General features: G+C 36.7%; 2 protein-coding genes across 3 annotated transcripts in view; both read left to right on the top strand.

Annotated features, from left to right (window-relative positions):
- Positions 1-3,620, top strand: LOC103713447 (serine/threonine-protein kinase Aurora-1-like). Of its 2 annotated transcripts, XM_008800381.6 has the most exons (9): positions 1-156; positions 801-914; positions 1,172-1,318; positions 1,431-1,526; positions 1,871-1,966; positions 2,076-2,172; positions 2,285-2,402; positions 3,047-3,119; positions 3,254-3,620. In XM_008800381.6, the coding sequence occupies exons 1-9, from the start codon at positions 121-123 to the stop codon at positions 3,353-3,355; spliced, it is 879 nt and encodes a 292-aa protein (XP_008798603.2). In that variant the 5' UTR covers positions 1-120; the 3' UTR covers positions 3,356-3,620. The 2 variants fall into 2 exon arrangements, with proteins under 2 accessions (XP_008798603.2, XP_038985233.2); XM_039129305.3 differs by lacking the exon at positions 1,172-1,318 and having other exon boundaries at positions 3,254-3,485.
- A 4,249-nt stretch (positions 3,621-7,869) lies between these two features.
- MSH5 (MUTS-homolog 5) overlaps positions 7,870-20,840 on the top strand; it is a 38,647-nt gene continuing 25,676 nt past the window's right edge. Inside the window, exons 1-15 of the mRNA XM_039129306.3 lie at positions 7,870-8,435; positions 12,021-12,115; positions 12,352-12,432; positions 12,511-12,580; positions 14,834-14,897; positions 15,227-15,381; positions 15,502-15,603; positions 15,679-15,706; positions 15,771-15,802; positions 15,900-15,957; positions 16,046-16,132; positions 16,603-16,659; positions 17,243-17,344; positions 17,457-17,501; positions 18,862-18,939. Coding sequence (XP_038985234.3) covers positions 8,314-8,435; positions 12,021-12,115; positions 12,352-12,432; positions 12,511-12,580; positions 14,834-14,897; positions 15,227-15,381; positions 15,502-15,603; positions 15,679-15,706; positions 15,771-15,802; positions 15,900-15,957; positions 16,046-16,132; positions 16,603-16,659; positions 17,243-17,344; positions 17,457-17,501; positions 18,862-18,939 — 1,176 coding nt within the window. The 5' untranslated portion in view covers positions 7,870-8,313. The remainder of the gene's footprint in view (positions 8,436-12,020; positions 12,116-12,351; positions 12,433-12,510; positions 12,581-14,833; positions 14,898-15,226; positions 15,382-15,501; positions 15,604-15,678; positions 15,707-15,770; positions 15,803-15,899; positions 15,958-16,045; positions 16,133-16,602; positions 16,660-17,242; positions 17,345-17,456; positions 17,502-18,861; positions 18,940-20,840) is intronic.

Raw genomic sequence — 20,840 nt, 5'->3', positions numbered from 1 at the left:
ATCATCTGAAAATCCGACCGTTACACCGCAGTGTAAATTCCCCAAGTTCCTTCGCCAAAAAGAAATCGAAGGTGAGTCTCTCGCCCCCACCCCATTCCGCCGCCCCTCGCTCCCGGCTTCATGGCGATCGCCACGGAAACCCATCACGAAGAGAAGGTGCGTAAGATTTCGATTCTTTTAGGATTCTTGACTGCAATCTGGGTTTTTTGAAGTGTATGGCGGCTCCTTTTCTACTTTTACTCGGATTGTTTTGTCATGGATTTAGGTTTTCCCTGGGTCTGCCGGTAGACACTTCATGTCTTCTTTATAACGGCACTTGGAAGTAGATTTTTGGTTTTGGTTGATTAGAGCCATTAGATCTTGTTTTTTCTTTCTTTTCTTTACTTCTCTTCTGGCAAGGGCATCGGAATTGGGGGAAGCTATGGCTTTGGCTTAAAGTTTTTTCTATCTTGGTGTACCTTGTTATGTCAAGGAGCAATATTTCTTACGATCCTTCCATCAAAGCCAGGATTTAACCGCGGATTCCAGCTTTAGATGCCTTTCTGTTTTGCGGACGCATTTTAGGTTTGCAGTTCGCAGATCTTATTGGTTTTTGTTGCCAGCTCCATGGCATCTCAACTAACGAATTCTAGTGTTTTCTTAGCTCTTGTAATCAATAATTCAGGGGTATTTCTGTTCGTTCCCGTTTCGGTTTTATCTGCCTTCAATCATGGTTTCGGATTTTTTTGTGAGTTTTTTTTCAACTGTTGTAGTAATCTATTATATTTGAATATAGACGATTTTATGCGTTTCTTTGACAGCCTTCTTCAAAGGGTTCAACAGTGGAGAAGCGCTGGACGCTGAACGATTTTGACATCGGAAAGCCACTAGGAAGAGGAAAGTTTGGTCATGTCTATCTGGCCAGAGAAAAGAGGGTACGGGCTGTATTTTGTAGTTTCGATTCATCTTCAAGGCTTGATTATAAAAACGAAGCACATGATAGTGGAAACCCGCATTAGAAAATTATGTCAAGGTTCATTGCTACAGTGAAAGAATGATTGGATGTATTATGTGTTTGTATTCTATCAGATATATCGGTCTCTAGACTTTATAATACTGAATTTTCCTCTTCTTTCGTGATTTAGCTATTTATCATAAGACTGCTTATTTTGAGTTTTAAAATTGGACCCAGAGCAATCATATAGTGGCACTAAAAGTTCTTTTTAAGAGCCAGCTGAGACAATCTCAAGTTGAGCATCAGCTCCAACGTGAAGTAGAAATACAGAGCCACCTCAGGCACCCAAATATACTACGTCTATATGGATACTTCTATGACCAGGTTTAGAGATCTACTCTATGATGACCGTTACTTGTGCTTTGTATTAACATCCGAGGTATTCTTTATAGTGCCTTTTTTGGCCTACTCATTTTATCTTTTTTTTTTTTGGCAGATTCGTGTTTATTTAATAGTGGAATATGCGGCAAACGGTGAACTTTACAAAGAATTGCAGAGGTGCAAATACTTCAGTGAAAGCCGGGCAGCTACTGTGAGTTATAGCGATGTTCATATGATCATTATTCTCAATTTTAAAACTTCTATTCATTCACTGGATTATTAGCAGTTTTTCTGTGAATATCTACTATGGGTTGCTATATGCTCCATATGGTCATTACTTTCATCTTTTAACTATTGTGTCTGATGCATGTACTGGATATTAGCATTATTTCCTGAATACCTCATACTTTCATCAACCTATGGCATTCAGTGCATTTCCCCTGATACATCATTTTGTTTGTGATGTCTTTGATAAGATAAACTTCGCCTCTAACCTTTATATGTTATCCTTGAACTTGTGCTCAAAAAAACAATTTTGTTGTTCTTCCGCTTCAGTACATCTCATCATTAGCACGGGCATTAATCTATCTTCATGGGAAGCATGTGATTCACAGGGATATCAAACCAGAGAATCTTCTGATTGGAATACAGGTACTGCCCCTTCTTTTTCTTTCCTCTTACAAAGCTAACCTACTGTTTGCTATTTTCTTTGCCAAATGCACAAACTTCGCATGCTTATGATGGAGGGTTTTATGGATAGGGTGAGTTAAAAATTGCGGATTTTGGTTGGTCTGTGCACACTTTTAACCGTAGGCGGACCATGTGTGGCACACTGGATTACCTCCCACCTGAAATGGGTATGTCAGCCACTGTCTATCCTTTAACACAAAAGATTCTTTGTATGATTTTCAAGTTCAAGAAGTGCACTTGAGATCCTTGATCACTCCCTTGTGTTTGCCTTTGTTTCAGTGGAGAGCATAGAACATGATGCTAATGTAGACGTATGGAGCTTGGGTGTCTTGTGCTATGAGTTCCTTTATGGGGTTCCACCTTTTGAGGCAAAGGAACACTCAGATACATACAGAAGGTAAATGAGAGTCTAAGATGATCTGAATCTTCTCCTTGAATTGGCAAGTGCCTGTTTATGCATGGTGTTGGACTTAGTTTCCTGTTAATAGAAAACTGAAGAGTTCGTATTTAATACCATGCTCTCACCATATACTAAACTGAAACATTTACTGTCATTCAAATTCTTCTGGCTTAAACGACATTCTTGAAAAGTGAAATTCAAAGTCTTTGCTTACATAAATCAAATAGCAGAAAACTTTTTGATGTTTATACATCTTTTTTTTAGTTTTAACCATGAAATTCCTCTGCATAGTGTTCTTTGTTCTTTCAAGGGAAAAAAAAGGATAGTGGCTTTATTCAAAAAATGCTATGTACTTGCCGATGACTATTTACTTGATAATTGGACAGTTCTCAATCTTTGATGGAAAAAGGTACTTTTTTACTTTTAAAGTTGTTTCTCCTTTGGCGGTCATCTCTGTGTTGTGGGAATGCTGTATTTGATGACTAAAGCTCTTAAAATGATATTTGCGCATATAACCACTTTTTCTGAGGGATATTGGCAATTTATTTAGCAGCAGCACTTCGCAAACTTTGCATTGTATTAAAAAGCATTTATTGGAATTCGAATTCTCTTCTGACAAACTGTTTGCCTTTTTGATGCAGGATAGTAAAAGTCGACCTTAAATTTCCCCCAAAGCCAGTTATTTCTCCTTCTGCGAAGGATCTTATAAGCCAGGTGGGGCATTATATTCTTGCTTCCTTTTTTCCCTTATCACGTATTTGTTTGATGGTTTGTAATTTAAATTTTAAGAGCAGGAGGCCACTTTCTTGAATTCACTTTGCTCAGATATTAGTTTTTATCTTATTCAGATGCTTGTCAAAGATTCCTCACAACGTCTTCAACTTCATAAGCTGCTTGAGCATCCATGGATAGTTCAAAATGCAGATCCCTCGGGCATCTACAGAGGATAGTTTCTTAAGGAAATTTATCATTGCTTGTATTGTAATAGATTCTTTTATTACCATTATTTAGCTATGAAGGGATGCCAGGTTGTGAAATCAAACTACTGTGTATCATCTGAGGGCAAATGCCCTGTTTTCTGTCGATAGGCAGATCAATCCTCTGCTTGTACCCTTTTTTTTTGGGGGGGGGGGGGGGGTATATTCTTCTTGTACCCTTTGGCACTTGTAACTCTGTATTTCCTTTTTGTTTTCTCGTGGGTTCATGAAATTTTTTTCTTTTTTGGTTTTGTGATTGTATGATGTTGCAGGAATATCACTAAACCAATGCAGTGCTTTTACGATTTACATGTTGTCACTAAACCATTTCAGCCTTATGATTCAATTCAAACTTTAGATTCCTGAAACAAACTTCTTATGAAGCAAACTTGTTGACTTTCTTTTTTTTATAAGCAAATGGAACAGTTAAAAACTTGAGCCCTTCTTTTGTAAATGATGTCGTGAAGGATATATTTGCTCGGTCATTCATATTAGCAAATAGGTTTTCTAGATTTTCTTATTTTTTGCATATTATTCATATCCATCAATTGTCAACTTTATGTAGACAACTTCTCCAAGGGAAGCGAACTGCTGAATTGGACTCTGAATCGATGGTCGCCAACTACGGCAAGTTGTTATACTCGTGAATTATCCAGGACATTTCCTCAAAACAGGAATTATGAAGCCCCTGCAAATTTATTCAGGAAACTTGCGTATGCGCCCTTTGCATCTCTCATTTTTAAACTGTTGGTCCATTAATTTTCATATGCCTCGAGGTCCATCATTTGCAAGTATGATAAAGGCCCCGCTTCCCTCTCTAACTCGATTACTCCATCACTTCACATATCTTGAGAAGTGGAAGTTTGCCACAAGCATGCCATTTGCGAGGCTATAAAATGGTTTGGCCCTCCCAAGATCCTTTTTTTTTTGATTTTTTTAATTGAATGCGAGCCTTTGCCGTCCTTTATTTTATTAGATAAGAATTATGTACATACGTGCTTTCGTTGTCGTTTCTTTTGCTCATCGTGGAAGTCATGCATGCAGGCTTTTCTTTGCTACTCCTGCAATAATATTGTAAATATCTACGATTGTTATCTTTTGCTGCGTATAAGAGAACGTCCAATTTTGGAGAAAGAATATTGCCTTCCGAGCCATAGGTCCTGGAGTATAGCTTGAAATTTAAAAATTCTTTTTATTTCTCTTTTTTTTATAGGCACCAACATACTGTGGAAAACATGCAGTTCTATCCTATTTTCATCTCTTTACCTTTTATTCTTGTTCTCCATGTATTCCATAATTCTTCCATTTCGAAGGAGTAGGGGCAGCAGAATTTTATTTGTGATCTATTGCCAAACCGTTTGTGAAGAAACATTTTAAGAACAGGTGGTTAGTCATTTCATCTTCTTCACCGCAGAGTGGACAAGCTAGTGGGGCGGTCCACCTCCTTTTCCGTGGATTCTCAGCTATCAAAATTCCGTTGCTGTATTGAAGATTTTAAAACCGCTTAACCCAAGATCCAATATGTGAGGATCCGTGCGGACGTACGTTTAGTCCCATATCGATTATTTGCTGGGTAGATCTTGGGTACTTATACAGGATCAAGGAACCCAAATAATACCTTCTACAGACGTGGGAACTGAACAATATCTGGCAGGGGAGCCCCGTGTTTCTCCCCTCATGTGGCCCCCACGTGGGCACTAGGTGCCTCACGTGCCCCGCGCAGGCGGAGGCGTGACACAATGTAAAAGCAAACTTTCTAAGATCTAGTCTAGCCTTGGTCAAAATCTATATCCCACTTATATTTGGAATTGGATATGGATCATTCAATTTCAACGGCTCAGGCCAGCTGAACTCTAAATAATAACTGATTCACCTAGGCTCGATAATGCATGACCGAACCCATATATAAATATAATTTCATGGTAGCAGAAACTAAAATATATGAATATATAATTTTTTTTTCCTTTCAATATAGCTTGTCAAAATGCATGTACATTATTCCCTTGGTACCTACATAAGAATTGTGATAGAATTTAGTTGATATTTGCAGATACATGGAAGCCTCATTGTCTAATATTTACCCTAAGTTCAACCTAGGCTCAATCTCAACAATATGGGATTGAAATAAGACCTTGCTAAATCAACCCTGACCATTTTCGCCATTAGACACGACAGTAGAAATATCAATACGGCCCAAAACAAGTTTAGCAAATAACTTGATCAGGTTGGATCTAGAAATTGTACACAAACTCTAGCAAAATTGGTTATGGATCAAACAAACCTTTGGTTCAGCACAACTTATTTGCTGCAATGTTGCTTTAAAGCCCTCCAGGCCTCCCCCCTATGGATCCAAGGGAATTCTTGTGCTGCTGTTGAATGCCTCAACCCAACCCTATCGAACCCAATTCTGTTTGATGCATGTCTTGTATGCGACAACGGGTCCAATCAGAGCATTGCTCTTATATGCAAAGGAGCTAATTGGTGTGCTCGTTGGTTCTCCAAATAGACCTTATGGAGTTAGAGCATTTCTTGAATTTTGTCATTGCCTCCTCCCCTCTTCTGTATAAAATGTAGCATGTTAGGTTATGTAGATCCATTGATATATTGGGCTTGGCATCTATTAGCAAGCAAAGATAAAAGATGAAAAGAAGAGGAGGACCAATCAGCTACTCTTGATATAGCATTATTCAAGATATATGCATTGATGTTTCATGTTGGCTATAATTGCAAGGGCAATTTAGCAAAAAGACTTCCGCTTTTTTTCATATTATTGTGGCAAGGACCAAAACAATTACAACGACTTGCATCATGAATATTTTATATTGACATTATAATAAGAGAAAGAAAAATAGCATATGTACTCGACATGTATTTGAGGATGATATAGGGAAAGAGTTATGTAATCTTCAATCTACGAATATTTGACCTATTTTGCCGTAGTGTAGATTTGACTAGTTAACAATTATGTATTACCAAGATCAATATTTCTTCTTCTTTTTTTCAGAATCTTAAGTCTAATAAGTACTATTCATTATTTATACTATTTTTTTTTTTTACATAGTAGAATTGCATTTCTTGCATGCAGCAAAATCTTGTCAAGATGGAGATATAGCCATGTTTTATCAAGACCAATATTTCTTCCCCTCCTTTTGGAAGATTAAGTCTAACAATTACTATTAATTGTTTATGCTATCTTTTTTTTGTTTTTTATTAATACCAAAATTGTACCTTCTGTTCTTTTTAATAGTTTATTATGCTGTTACAAGGTTTCTATAATGATATTAATAGCCATCCCAAAACTATTATTTAGTTGTTATAACAATTATAATGACCATGTTTGTCCTATATGATATAATTCATAATTTTTACTATTAAAATACTAAATTTTATAATAACAAGATAATAGATAATAATAGAAAATAAATATATATTTTCCAAATCACGGATTACTCCGTAGAATATATATTTTGAAATATATATAAATTTTTGGAAGAAAATTAATTTGTAAGTTTGAAAAAGAAAAGTGAAAATACCAATAATGGCCGTATTTGCATTATAACCAGCAGTCATGATTTAACGGACGGACTTGAAACGGTTATGAGGGCCCATACTCCTTTCCCGCGCGCGACACGTGGTATTTCCTCTTTGGCAGCTTGCGCGTAACGCAAGCTCAAGAACTCACCACCTCTACCGCCTGCTATAAATATAGCACCCCCCCCCCACCCCAAAGGCTCAAAAGCCTCCACTTCCCGCTCCTTGCTCTCTTCTCCCTCTCTCGCAGCTGCGCGTGCGCTTCTCCGTTCTCTCGATCGAACGAAATGGAAGAGGAAGTCGCGGAAACGGAAGTCGAATCGCAGGCGAGTGCCTTCAAAGCCTCAGTCTCCTCGTTTGATTTCAGATCTCGTTCTTGATTGCGTTTCGCCGAAATATTTCTTCAAAGGTTGCCACGACCTCGTTCTTGATCGGATTTACCATCAAATCTTCCTTGAATTGATTATGTGCTGTGATCATACAATCCCTCACAGAATCTAATATCTTTCTTTGTCTGTTTTAATTTGCCATATTTCGAAGTTTCGAACTGATCTTTCGTTCGGCTTCTACAAACCCTCTAATTTCTTGTTCGAATACCATGTCAAGATTTGGTTCTTGAACGGATTTCCCCTCAAATCTTGTTCGTGTTATTGGAGTATTTGCTGCGATCATATATCTTTCGACTTGGGCCGAACCCTCTTATTTCTTCTTCGAGTTCCATGCCAAGATCTCTTTCTGATAAGATTTCCCCTCATGAATCGCTTAAAAACCCAATATCTTTAACTGTTAGTTTTGATTGTCGGGATGATTTTAACCAATTGATCTCGAGTTCCATCAAACCCTCGATCATCTACCTTGAATTCCATGCCCAGATATCATTCTTTCTTGAAAACCCTAGATCTCTGCTGGTTTTTTCACCCTGAATATAACTTTCTTGGTCTTACTTCCCTTGTTTCTATCTCGTTTAAAAGCATCAATCTCTTGTTGATTCTGAGTGGTCTCCCTGGAAGAAGTAATTGACGGAAATATTCGGAAAAAAGGCAATTATAATACCGAACCCAAGGATTCAGGGGTTGTCAGATCTCAAGTGATGCCGTGCATTTTTATGATTTTAATTCTTCTGTTCTTGTTGGCCTCTTTGTCCTTATAACTCTGTTACTCTTGAAAACTGATTTCATACTAATCCCCATGACTATTCTTGATTTTACATAGTCGGATGCATTTGATCACTTTCTGTTGGTTGTGATCTCCATGACTATATAAAAGAACTTTATATTTCCTTTCTGGCAGAAAAAAATGAACTGAATTCTGTTCACAATTAAGCATAAACTTAACTTTGATTTCTATTTTGACAGGTAAATGTAGGGATTCTTAGGGTTTCCAACTGCTTCTTTATAATCATGTGGCTTGTAATGCATCTTCTGAATGAATGTTGCTACATTGTTGTTTTATATGCATGCTCATGCTTGAAAATTCTGGTTTATTTGCAGGTGTATTTGGCATGCCTCATGCAAGGTCATCGGTAAGATTACAAGAACCAGAAATAACTATGATTTATGTTTTGAATTCATTTCATGAATTTTCATCTTATTGATTCCTTTGGGTTCCTCCAAGTTTTCCTATGCTGTCGTTGACTAAATAAATCCAGTGAAATGAAATTTTTATACTGTTTCATGGACTCTGTATCATGTCTATAAATTGTGATTAATTGCTTCACTTAGGGAGAGACGGATGAATTTTCTGTGAAACTAGACGCAAAACATGTATGTGCATATCTATTTTGCTTCTTTCTTTGTCAATATGTATGTGCATGTTTTATTAGGAAAATTGGTTCAGTAATATTCCTAATATTTTAAAGAACCTAGAAGGCTATAGTTTTAGGTTATATTGGATAATAAAGTTGTGTGAAGAGAGTTGTGTCCGGTCAAGCTGTTTCAAGTTTAAAGAATGTTTTTTTGTGCATGTTAGAGTTCGCATCTTTGGGATCCACACCAAACTATTTTGAAGCAAGCAAGGAAGAAGAATAAATCATAAGGTAAGAGTTTAAGGAAGAGAGATCAAAAAGCGACATAGTTGAGGCAAGGCTGTATTAGATGGTTCCTTCATTCACTTAGGGTCTATAGGATATTTCAGGTCTTAAGAATGATATACATTCTTATGGAGATTATGACATCATGTAAAATACCTTTCCAAAGTAAATTAATAGTTAGAAAGTGTCCATTGATTGTACGTGAGTACCATTCTAAAGTCAGCTTTAAGCCTTTCAACATCTCATTTTTAACTTTGTTTTTCATTTTCTTTTTGTAATTCAACTCCCTCTTTTTGTGTATCTGTTGTTTGGAAACTAAGTTATCAACTTTTTATTTAGTCCTTTTATTGAGTGTTGTCTTTGTTTTGCTAATAAAGTAGTTGTGGTACCCCTCTTTCCAGTTTTGTATGCCATTTTTTCACTCAAAATAATACTTATTTTTCTCTAGAAAACTTAATCTTTATCTTTCCTTTCCAGTAAAGTAATTACTCTGCTTTAATTTTTCTCTCTGATGATCTTGATTTAGCCATGAACTCATGTTTATTTGGTAGGCTTGGTTTAAAATTAGGTTTACCATTGCATTTTTTTTCTGTTTTGAGGAAAAATGGGGCAAGGCTTGATGGTTACAATTGTGGTGTTGTCTTCTTAATGGACTGTTTAGGTTCCACATGTCCACGGCATCAATTAGGGTGACATTGGGTTGCTCTGGGCTGGGCCAACTTAGGACAGTAACATATGTGACAGATACCTGCCTACAGGTTGATGCCAATGACTTGAGCTATCAGTTCACTTGTAACCTATTTAGTTTCCCATAGCCCAACTGCAGAAGACCTACTTGACCCAACACACATGACCACCTACCCAACTTGCCTAACTTAATCCTAAGCTGACTTTGTTTCTAACTGAACTGAACCAAACTAATATTACAGAGAATATTCAGTTGTGAAAACCTTACCCAATGTCATGGCCTGTGAGGTCCAACCTAACCCACCCAATTTAGACAAATCTTTGCGGATGGTTGAGTTTCCAGGTTGGACTAGTTTTAGCATGCTCGACCATTAGTGTGATGCATTATATTTTTGAAAAGAAAAGAATAAAAGCTTCATAATATTGGATCAAATATGATAGTTTGATGGTCTTTAAGCTTAGCACCTAACTCTACAATAAGATTTATAACGGAATACATGATAGCAAGTAATAGAACATGATGTGCATAAAGAACAGATAGAAAAATTAATAAAATTGCTCAACTTGTTAAATTTTGTAAGGGGAGTACTGAGTGAAGACAAATTAATGGTGGCTACCTGCAACTTGCCTGAATAACAACATGCCCATGTTCAAGGTGCCTGTAAATTGCTAGTAGAGACAGACACTACTGTATTTTACCATTGTGAGCAGACTTAGACTAAAGCAACTAGAAAGATAGATATCATCCTTGTTACAAGGGCATAACACTAGATTTAGTCAATACCATGCTTTAAAGTAAAATGAAATGCTTCTAGGAGAGCTCTAAAAAATTTAATTGAGCAATTGATGTAGGTTTTAACTTTCTGCACCTATACCCAGCTGACAGGGACCTCTCTCATGGTTGCCTTTCCTTCAGATGTTGAGCATCTTCGTGGTATGATGGGGCACAGGGTGGGTATGGATGACTAAGGAAAGGAAGACTAAGGATATTGGGTTGCCATCCCTAGGCAACCATATTGGTGATTAGGATCCTTATTTGAAATGCTAAGGTTATAAGTGTCACGGCATATCAAAATCACGATCTGACTAGGAAGGGTAATGTCATAGAACAGTTACTAAAGAGTAGCATGAGGACAAACAAGAGAAGCACTGACCTGGTGAAAAACACACAGGATTCTCTTGAAAGTAGCAAGAGGTTCCTTAAAAGGAGACCATAGTAGAGTGTCATTGGGAGGAATGTGCAGAGGAGGAAGTTGTCGCGGACTCCTGGTGTCAATAGGAATGGCTTTGAAGGAATAAGAGGTACTTATTGACCTTGGAGTGGTGAGATCTAGAAAGAAAAGATCTTAAAGTTTTCGAAAAGGTAATGTTTTTTAATACTCCCCGACTTGTATGATTGTACTATTGATAATTCATATGTTTATAATTACAGCCAAGGAGGACAAGCTTGGCAGCATAACAACAAATATTAGTGTGTTTTCTTGGAGGAAGAAACATCCACTTTATCTAAAAGTGTGAAGAAACCTACAGGTAAGAGCAAAATAAACACGTGCATAGAACTTTCAGCCAATAAGAACCAAATAGGAGGTATGGTTGATAAGATAGGTAAGACTTAGAGCAGCCTCACTTTACAATTGATGCGAATTCTGAAGAACATGCAAGCAGTCTCAAGAAGGTGATAATGCCTTTTAGTGACACATTTTGGCTCAATTATTGAGTGGTATAACTACCCAAAAAGGGCTCCATAAAAGAAGCTTATGCCACAAATCTTACACACAATACAACTACAGATTTAATGATCTTGCTTGCCCAAATTTGGTTGGGACCATGGCAGTGAACTTTTAATAGATAAGAGAGAGAAACATTAAGAATTAAGGGTATAACATGAAGCCAAGTGCTTCATGAATAACCATCAAAAGATCACATAGGTGGGGCAACCACCAGCTGAAGGCTAAAGAGCTGATTCAACATATTTGGGTGCATGTGAGCAAGATTTCACAAAGAGAAAAGAGTACATATTTTAGTCAACAAAGAGGAAAGATTTCTCCTCCTAGTCTGTGAAAACTAATGATGTTTATTTTAGCTTTCTTGCATCTCTTCGATAAATCTCTTATGCCTCATAAGCAAGGTTCATTGAATTGGTGCGTACTGCCTAGTACTGGGCATAGTGTACTGTATCAGTAGCAAACTGAGACAATATGGGGGTGTTCCGACTCTTGGTACGCTTAACCAACTCCCATATTGGGCATACCAACACTATATCTACATGGTACTGATATGGAGCCTGGTACCAAGATTGTGAACTTTGCTTATACGGTTAGCACATACTGATTACTGACATCTTGAATCATTGTCTGCAGTTTTAGATGATGTGTTATATTGTCTCTCCAGTGTAGGAATAGCATACTATGACTCAGGTGTTCGGCAACTTTTTGTCACAGAAGTTTGGGAATGTGGAAATGGGGAGTTTCCTCTGATTGATCTTGGTACGTGATTTGGAGAAAGATATTGTAAATACAAACAATACTATCATATATATATATATATATTCCATTTTTTCTGAAGTTTTTGTTTTGTCCTTGACTCTTCTGGGCTTCTGGCCCTTCAATGTGGTGTCTGTTCTATAGCAAATTAGTTTCGATAGCCATTTACATTGTCAAACAGGAGCATGTCAGTAGTATTTTTGCAGCTGACAGTTTCTTCTGCTTGGTTAACGAATCAGTGAAGTATCAGGCAAAACCTGTGGTTATATATGCTAGCACTAAGACCGAGGAAGCATTGTTGTCTGCTTTACAACAAAACGGTTTGCACTTTAAAGCCTTAGGCAAATACAGAATTTGGTTTTCCCCCGCTCTTGGGTTAACTTTTCTAAGTCAAACAGGTGGAAATGAAGCTGGCGTTGTGAAGCTTATACGAAGTTCAGTATTCAGCTATGAACAAGCTTGGCACAGGTATGCATCTGTCTGAACATTTCTCAGCAAACAGAATGGTTTTTAACTTACATCTTTATTAATTTACATCTAAAATCCATGGTGTGTGGTTCAATGAATGGTTTTCTGGAACATGGAGAGTTTTTTTTTTGTATTTCTGTTTCTAGAGTGGAGAATTGGGAAAACTCGGAAGGATAAATAAAAAAAATTACTTTAATATACATATCATCCAATAGCTTAGCTATTTGCTGGAGGTGGAAATGCAGTTGACTAGTGCTGGACAAGAAGAGCCTTTTCAGTTGTTATATTCTGTTCAAAGAATGTTCCTAAATTAAGATAATCATGGGACAAAGGCAAGATCAGTCCTTTTTTATGTCTATTGCATGCCACTGCACAAATGATGTGTTCTTTTATTCTACTGAAGGAAAATATGAGTCTCCTTCGATAGTTAGTTCGATGGTCTTGGAACTTTGTGTAAATGTCATCATTGTGCTAATTATTAGACCACAACTATAACTACAACCTTCAAGCGTGATCTCAAATTTTTGTTTGAGATTGTCATCATTTTACCAATCTTTGTTCAATCTACCTCTCTGGTAACTTCATAGAGTTATGAGTTTAATTCCACGATAGTGAAAGCAGTTTGTTCGTATTCTTTATTCTATTGAGTGGGTACTATTATCTTTCACTTAGTTTTTACAGTCCCGTTGAATAAGCCAGTAAGCCAAGTTAACCAACATCCCACGACTTTCCAATTGCAGTTGGCATATCATCTCGATCTACTTCATTTCTATAAACTGTACAGAAAGAAACTTAACTCCCTAATTGTTCCTCTTGTTTTTATTGTTTTCTAAAATAACCTTCCCATCATTCTTTAGTATGTTTATCTTTATTAAATTTCTTTAATATCTTTGTCTTTAGAAAATCCTATTTTCAGCACTCCTATTTCATCTAACTTTAGCAATATCATTATGTTTCCTCTCTTTAATTTTTGTTGTTATATAAATTTCGTCCTCACCTTCCTTTAAGCGCAGCCTATCCTATAAACTATCATATGCAACATATTTAGCACTACTTGTGTCCTTTTTGCATCTTTCCTTGCCATATGGTATCTTTCAAATCCTCAATATTTTTTGCCCTTGGCCATTATTTGAAGCAAATCCTCTTGAGCTTATTTGCCTCATGTACCTCATCACTCCCCCACTACCTTTTTTGTTGTCTATCTTTTGCCTTAGTTGAGATGAGTATGCTGACTTGCTTAATGTTGCTCATGCTAACCATATGACAGAGCTGTGTGTTGGGACCATCTTCTCTATTTGTTATACAAGTGCACTGTAAATTCAACAAGTAGAAGCAAATAAATAATACTAAAATAAACTATGATTATGTACTTTTCTTTTTTTAAAAAAAAATAATCAGTAAAAGGATCATTTGGGAAACTATGGTTGTGCATTATAAATTAGGAGTCAATTAGATATAACTAATGATGCAATAACTTGAAGGAGAGACAACACCCATTCCTCTTGATCAAGAACAAAATCATTGCTCACGCTTCTTGACATTATGAATCCAATCTTCTCTAGTGAGACTCACAAGTTGACATTACAGGATTTACATGGAGTTAGTGCTGTAAGATGACAGGTACTATAAGGAGACTCATACAAGCCCTTAGATAAATTCTTCTTTTATTTCAGCATAGAAGTTTTGAAAACGGAATGGCATATTAAACTTCCCAGGCATCTTTGCTAGACTTGATTTTTCCTTTGGAAGTATTAGTCAAATTCTATAAGCAGATATACAAAAGTATGGAAAAGAATGGTTGGTTTGGCTGAATTCTTATGCTGGACTGGTTGTGGACTATTTCCTGATGTGGTTGACTGAGATTGGGTGCTATAGATGCATGATTGTTGGTTATAATTGACTTTCATTTAAATTTACTTCTGTTTAACCTAGATTAAGTTTTTAATTATTATGATTGTGCCTTTATGCTAGCCTTGTTGCGTGAATTGTTGATTCATTTTATGTTTTCCATGTTTTGTTTGTTATGTGAAACTTTAGACATTGTTGATTTAGCTTGGTAACTAAGGTGTATTTAATTTGCTTGGTGACACTAAAATGGATATAGATACATCTATTTATTAGGTTCTTGCCCTAGCTTTTATCTGAAGAACTCCTCTATTACATGCCCTCAAGGTTCACGTTTGGCTTTTCTTGACTTCTGTCTAAGAATATTGACACAGTAATTTTTTTCTTTTTTGGTTTTCTGAACTGCAGACTGGTATATCTAAGAGTTGCAGGGATGGATGATGGGCTGAGTATCAAAGAGAGAATTTGCTTTGTAAGCATTAAAGAATGATGGTCTTGTTTCAGTCCTTGCATATATGCCCATATGTAGTGGCTCTTCCTATCTTTACAATTCATTACTTCATCAACTTACTCCAAGCCATTTGGAAAGCATTACAAAATTCTATATAGTATAAGTTTTTTTCTTGGCTGCTGAAATTCATTTCAAACTGAAGGATGATCATGTTGCTTTTTCAGCTTCTGCTAACAACACATGTACAAGACTTTTAGCATAAATTCTATTTTGTTCTTGTCAGTATTGCTACATGATCCTCTTTTTTTGACTTAGATATTTCTTGACTGGCACCTGCTCTTTACCTGCAGCTTAATTCCATGATGGATCTTGGAAGTGATATCCAGGTTCGTGCTGCTGGAGGTCTTCTTGCTATACTAGAGAATGAGAGGCTTGTAGATACCTTTGAACAAAAGGAATGTGGCAACTCATCGATTACGATAGATTGCGTGACTCAAATCTCATTTTATCCTTTTGTAACTTGTAATGTTTATATATCATTTTATCCTCTTTCTGCATGATGAAGTCACAATAAACTCACCAATGGAAATCTGTATCATTATGTATTTCTTACATCTGGTCACAGAGATAAGTTTCTTAAACTTGATGCTGCTGCTTATGAGGCGCTGCAGATTTTTCAAGTTGACAAGCATCCAAGTCACATGGGAATTGGGCGAGCAAAGGAAGGGTACACGTTTCAACTTACTCTGGTTCATATTCAGTGGACTTCCATTTGTTATTTAATCTACAGCTTAAACTGCAGGTTCTCAGTTTTTGGAATGTTTAATAAGGTATGAGAAGTTCATCACCTTATTAGTTTAGAGCACTTTGTATTGATCATGTTTTATCATGTAGTGTGTCACACCAATGGGAAGACGCCTCTTGAGGTAAGTTCATCAAGCCTATAGTAATATTATCGTTATTGAAATTATAACAAAAAGGGTAGTTAGTTTTTATTTTTTATTTTCTTTTTATTTTTTCCAGGATGTGGTTCTTGCGGCCTATACTTGATCTTGACATTTTAAATAGTCGCCTCAACACAGTATCCTTTTTCCATCTTGTTTGTCATCTCTATCAATTCTCTTGCCTAGGTTTAGAATATGAGAGCCGTATTTCTTTGAGAGGTTAAGATATCATTCTTTCTTTGCTGTGAAGAAGTTATGTCAGCCTTACATGAAACATTAAAGTCTGTAAGAGATGTTCCCCACTTGCTTAAGGTGCGATATTTTTTGCCACCCCTCCCTGTTTATTTTGTCCTTTGCTCAAGAATTCATCATTGATTCTGCTCCCTAGCTTATTCTCTTGCTTTCTTTTGTAAAATTTCTAGGTTTACTTCCCTGTATAAGTTCGTGGCAGCCTAGAGTTCTTTTCCAAACTAAAATGCTATTATTATGCTGTGCATCTTTAATCCATCAGATTCTCTTGAACATTCGACTTGGACCTGCTTGAGTTTTTGTTGCTTGTGTTCAATCATACACCATTTGCTTTCTGCCTAGTAAATTTAATTCTTATGATCTAATTCTCTATCTTACATTTTCTTCCAGGTAACAGTCTGTTCAGGCAATCGGCAACTTTTGATTATAGTTTTGAACAGTCGGTTGATTCATGCAATTTTAGTCTGCTAATACTCAGTTGTAGTATAATTTTTAAAATGTTTGAAAATTAATTATTTCACTTTTCCCTGAAGAAATTCAACTCTCCGAGCTCCTTGTGTACGAGCAGTGATTGGAATGCATTTTTGGAGGTAAATTTTTTAATCTTTATGTTATCTTACTGGATATTTAAAAAATATTAATTCTGATTCTTGCTCCACATATTACACATTTGTTTCTCATTCAGATTTGTAATGAACTTTAATGGTTCAGAGTTTCCTCCTTATATCATTACCTTCCTTATTCTAGTGACTATGCAATGAATGAGCATGCATTTGAAATTCAAGATGATTAAATGCTTTCATATAATAAAATCTGTCTATATGTGGCCCTTAGTAAAATAGATATTGGAAGTTTGTAAAGTAAGTCTCATAGAATGTCCTTTTTCCATTTATTATGGACATTCTTCTACTAATGGTTTGGCACTTTGCCTGTTTGTCAAGTACGAATATTAGGTTTAACCAATGAATCATCCCATAGTTCTCTGATGTTGCAAAAAAGCCTGAGCTGGCTATGCAACCTCAGCCTCAAAATTTTGCCAAAGTCCGGTTAAAGATAGAGAGTTAAATATATCTTTTTCTCATTCATAATAAGGCATTATAGATTTCTGATTTATTAAGAATATATGGTACTCATAATAGTCATCTCACCATTATATGTTGTTCATTCTTGCAGTGCATTTGTTCCCTCCTGCACATAAACAAAATCTTTCAAGTGGGAATATCTGAGTATCTTCAGGAGAGACTTGAATACTTGAATCTAGGGTTAGTTGACAAGGTAAATGAATGCGACCAATCAATATGTTCTGAAAGAACCATTATTTTCCTGAACATTTATGATTAGCAATTAAATGGAATATTGCCTTTTTTCATCCTCAATTTTCTTCCAGGCAAATTCATGCATTGCAATGGAGCTGGTTTATGTCTTTGATCTGGTTAGCAAATGTTCCTTTTTGCAGATTTATTCTTAAGAAGCTGTTCGCTTAGTGCAACCAGGAGGCTCTTTATTATAATTCCGTTAGATTATCTTGCTGCCTTTTCCCTTGGACTGTCTGACAGCATGCTGCCATATAACAATTTAATTGCCCTCACTTCCATCATATGTCTCTCTCTATCTCTCTGTATGTCTGTGAGTATGTCCTATTTGTCTAAAAGATGATTATGAACTCATTTCTGATGATTCCTATTGTTCTTCTTATTGTTCAGATAACAAAATTTCAAAGGCATCAGTGATGTCCTGATGTTTAATATGTGTTCCCTTTTCAAATCTATCCCTGCTAGATTCAACCTGCTTAATTAGGAAATGAGGGGAATGCTGATTTGTCATGTTTTAAAATAACAGTTTACAATGACAGATTGTATCATGTTGAGTTGTCTTTTGCCTCTTGGGGAATAAGGAGCCAACACCTTGGATACGGGGAATGAAATTCTTAGGTCCTTGATGAAGATTCAGGTTACTCCCTGAAAGGAGTACATATTTGAGTGGACTCAGGCAGATGTCTCTTTGTAGTCTTTACTGGTTTATTTGGTTCGGAGCATGGTATGCTGAATTGGCCTGTACCGGCCGTAGCCGGTACGATTCATTTTTGGAAAACGGTTCCGGTTCAACGGTACAAGCTCGGTACCCGCGCTCAGAACTGTACACGTGCGCGGTTTCCCATGCTCAGAACCGCTGCCTCGAACAATGGTTTGCCTCGCTGCCCCGGTCCGCCCGTGCGTGCACGTTCGCCCAGGTTTGTTGGCCGGTTCGGTATCGGTTCAAACCGGTCCGAGCTGAAACTGTACCGGTCCGGTAGGCGACCGGTACCCGTACCGGTATGATGTACCTTCGTTTGGAGTAAATACACATCTTCAAAATTAGATTTCTCTTCAAAGAAGTTTGAGAAAGATCTTTCCGAACTTTAGACTTGCATGCCCACCATTGCATGTCAAAAATATTCAAAGCTTTGTAGTTTCCTTTGGTCTTACCATTTTTTCTTTTCCCCTTGTCTTTTAGTGCCCAAAAATTTCATACCTTGTTTCTTGGTCAGGTCGCTAAGGAGGGTTGAGTTTTCTCCTTCCATAATTAGTAGTCTAGTTGTATGTTGCCTTTATTTGTTTGCAATAATATTTTTGGTGATTCCACCTACTTTGCTTTTGATATGGTATTCTACATTTTATGTGAATGTTACTTGTCTAAATGATAATATCATTCAATATGTTAAATGAGTTGGATATTCAATCAAATGATTACCTTTTTGAGGTGCAAGGACTTCCTATTTTCCCATCTTTTTTCTTAAAAAAAAAATTACACAGGTGATGGGTGTGATTGATGTTCAGCGAAGTAAGGAGAAAGAATATGAGACGCTAGTGAAAGAAGGGATCTGTGATGAGGTTAGGGTTCCAACTTCCAAGTCATGCCATTGTTGACCAAAATTCCATAGCTTTCTTCAATCAGCTTACCTTTTAAATTATACTGTAAATTCCTGAAATTTATATATTTGTCTTACTGTAAGCCCTATGTGGTGTGGCACTGTGGCCAACTAATCTTCTGAAGTTATGTGGCTTCCTTTTTCAGATTAAAGTTGAAAGAAAATTGTTTATTTATCTTTGGTGGTTATACGTATACTTCTATATTCTAATATCTTTGGGTGATACAAATCACTACTGCCTTACTCTTTTAAAGAGTATATTTCACATTTTGTTTTGTTCAGATTTGAAGGACCAACCTGAGCTGGTCTATGCATGATAGATATCCAATTGTGTAAACTTGCCCATTTTTCCGATTGTTAGTTACTCTATATGTTACACATCTGAAGGTAAACTGTAAATTATATAGTTTATGCAGTTTGCTACAGGAATATTTTAGTCATTTTGTTCTTTCTTCGGCTAATGGTGTCACAATTGTAAACATAATTTGAGAATGGGTTGTACAAGGTTTGATGTTGCGATTTTTAATGGGCATAGCCTGAACTTCTGTGTATTACAATTATGTTTAAGCTCGAAACATTTGTTGTATGAGCTATACATGGTGCTCTGATTTCCAGCGGATATAGCCTGAACTGTTTTTGATTCTATAAGGGCTCTATTGGAATGGAAAGCCCATTGGTTGGGAGTGTAGACACACTTGAGTGTCCTTAGTTTTCATTCATGGTTCAATAAGGCTTTTCTGGAATGAACAGGGAGTAAATGAACAATTATGAGCCTATCTAACCCATTAGACAATCCAGCAGCTTAAAATAGAAACATCCAAACCTTTAAACAACCTTTAAACATCCCTATTATCTCTGAATCTTGCAGGGCCATCTGACTAGATTTGGCCATCTTCGACCTTATTAGCAAAACCAGCCTCAAAAAAATTCCGGATTTTTACTCTCACGGATTTGCTCATTATCAACTTTAACCTAATCTTAGATTTGGCTTTAATTTATTCTCTAGATGCTTAACTAAACAAGGCACTATGAATTCTACTAGCTCATTAGGTATCTTATCACCACAACAAGATACCTCAACTCATATACACACCCATCTTTCTATATTGGTCCTTCCACCTATAGCTCTACTGTTTAACAAGGGTCTTGGATTGCACAAGCTCTTCATGCTTCCTACTTTATATCCAATCCATTAGGGGACAAACCGACAAAGTTTAACCACATATGTTCTGTTCCTATAATGTGAGTGCACCTTAGCTGCTCACAGCACGTGTTCCTATAATCCATTAGGGCAGTCTCTATTCTCTATACCTGGATTCTCTGTCTGTAATTTGCCCTCACTTCCTAAGTGGGAGACAAGACATGCACTTGCCTTTTGCCTTGTCTCGTGTGAGCTTCATACCTTGTGCCAATTTTCATGTATCCTTTATGTTGTTCAGATGATTTGCCTCTTTTAGTTGAACTTTCAGTTCCTTTTTTAACCACTGAACTTCTTAGCACCATCCTGTGTCCCTTTGATATCCAACCTTGGACTCAGATTCTTTTGTCACGTATTGGCCTTGAAGATTCTTGTCTGAAACCTAGCCAAACAGACACACAAGTAGAGAGAGAGATGGTTGCGCTGATATCAAAGAATAAACAGTAAGGCTTCTTGGAAAGTCAACCCCAGAGTTCAGGCATGCATTATACATGCTTAATGCTTAGCAAGGGGATAAATTCACTTTTGAACAAGATCCAAATGGATGTGGAACCGGTGTTATAGTTTGAAGACCCAGAAATAACATTAGAGCCATATGCTGTCACATCTATACTGTATCAGCTTTAAGGGGCAGAATCACATTTGTGAATAACTGGTGATAGATA

This window comes from Phoenix dactylifera, chromosome 5 (assembly GCF_051530095.1).
Source record: "Phoenix dactylifera cultivar Ajwa chromosome 5, Ajwa_hap1_PhDact_Kaust_v1.1, whole genome shotgun sequence".
Classification (NCBI taxonomy): Eukaryota; Viridiplantae; Streptophyta; class Magnoliopsida; order Arecales; family Arecaceae; genus Phoenix; species Phoenix dactylifera.
The sequence above is the reverse complement of the archived record's forward strand: the minus strand, read 5'-3'. Positions and strand labels throughout refer to the sequence as shown.

Excerpts from the sequence above, each read along its gene's own strand:
- LOC103713447 (XM_008800381.6), top strand. The coding sequence starts at position 121 with ATGGCGATCGCCACGGAAACCCATCACGAAGAGAAG. Across the intron at positions 157-800 it reads AAACCCATCACGAAGAGAAG|CCTTCTTCAAAGGGTTCAAC; the intron begins GTGCGTAAGATT and ends TTTCTTTGACAG. Across the intron at positions 1,319-1,430 it reads ATGGATACTTCTATGACCAG|ATTCGTGTTTATTTAATAGT; the intron begins GTTTAGAGATCT and ends TTTTTTTGGCAG.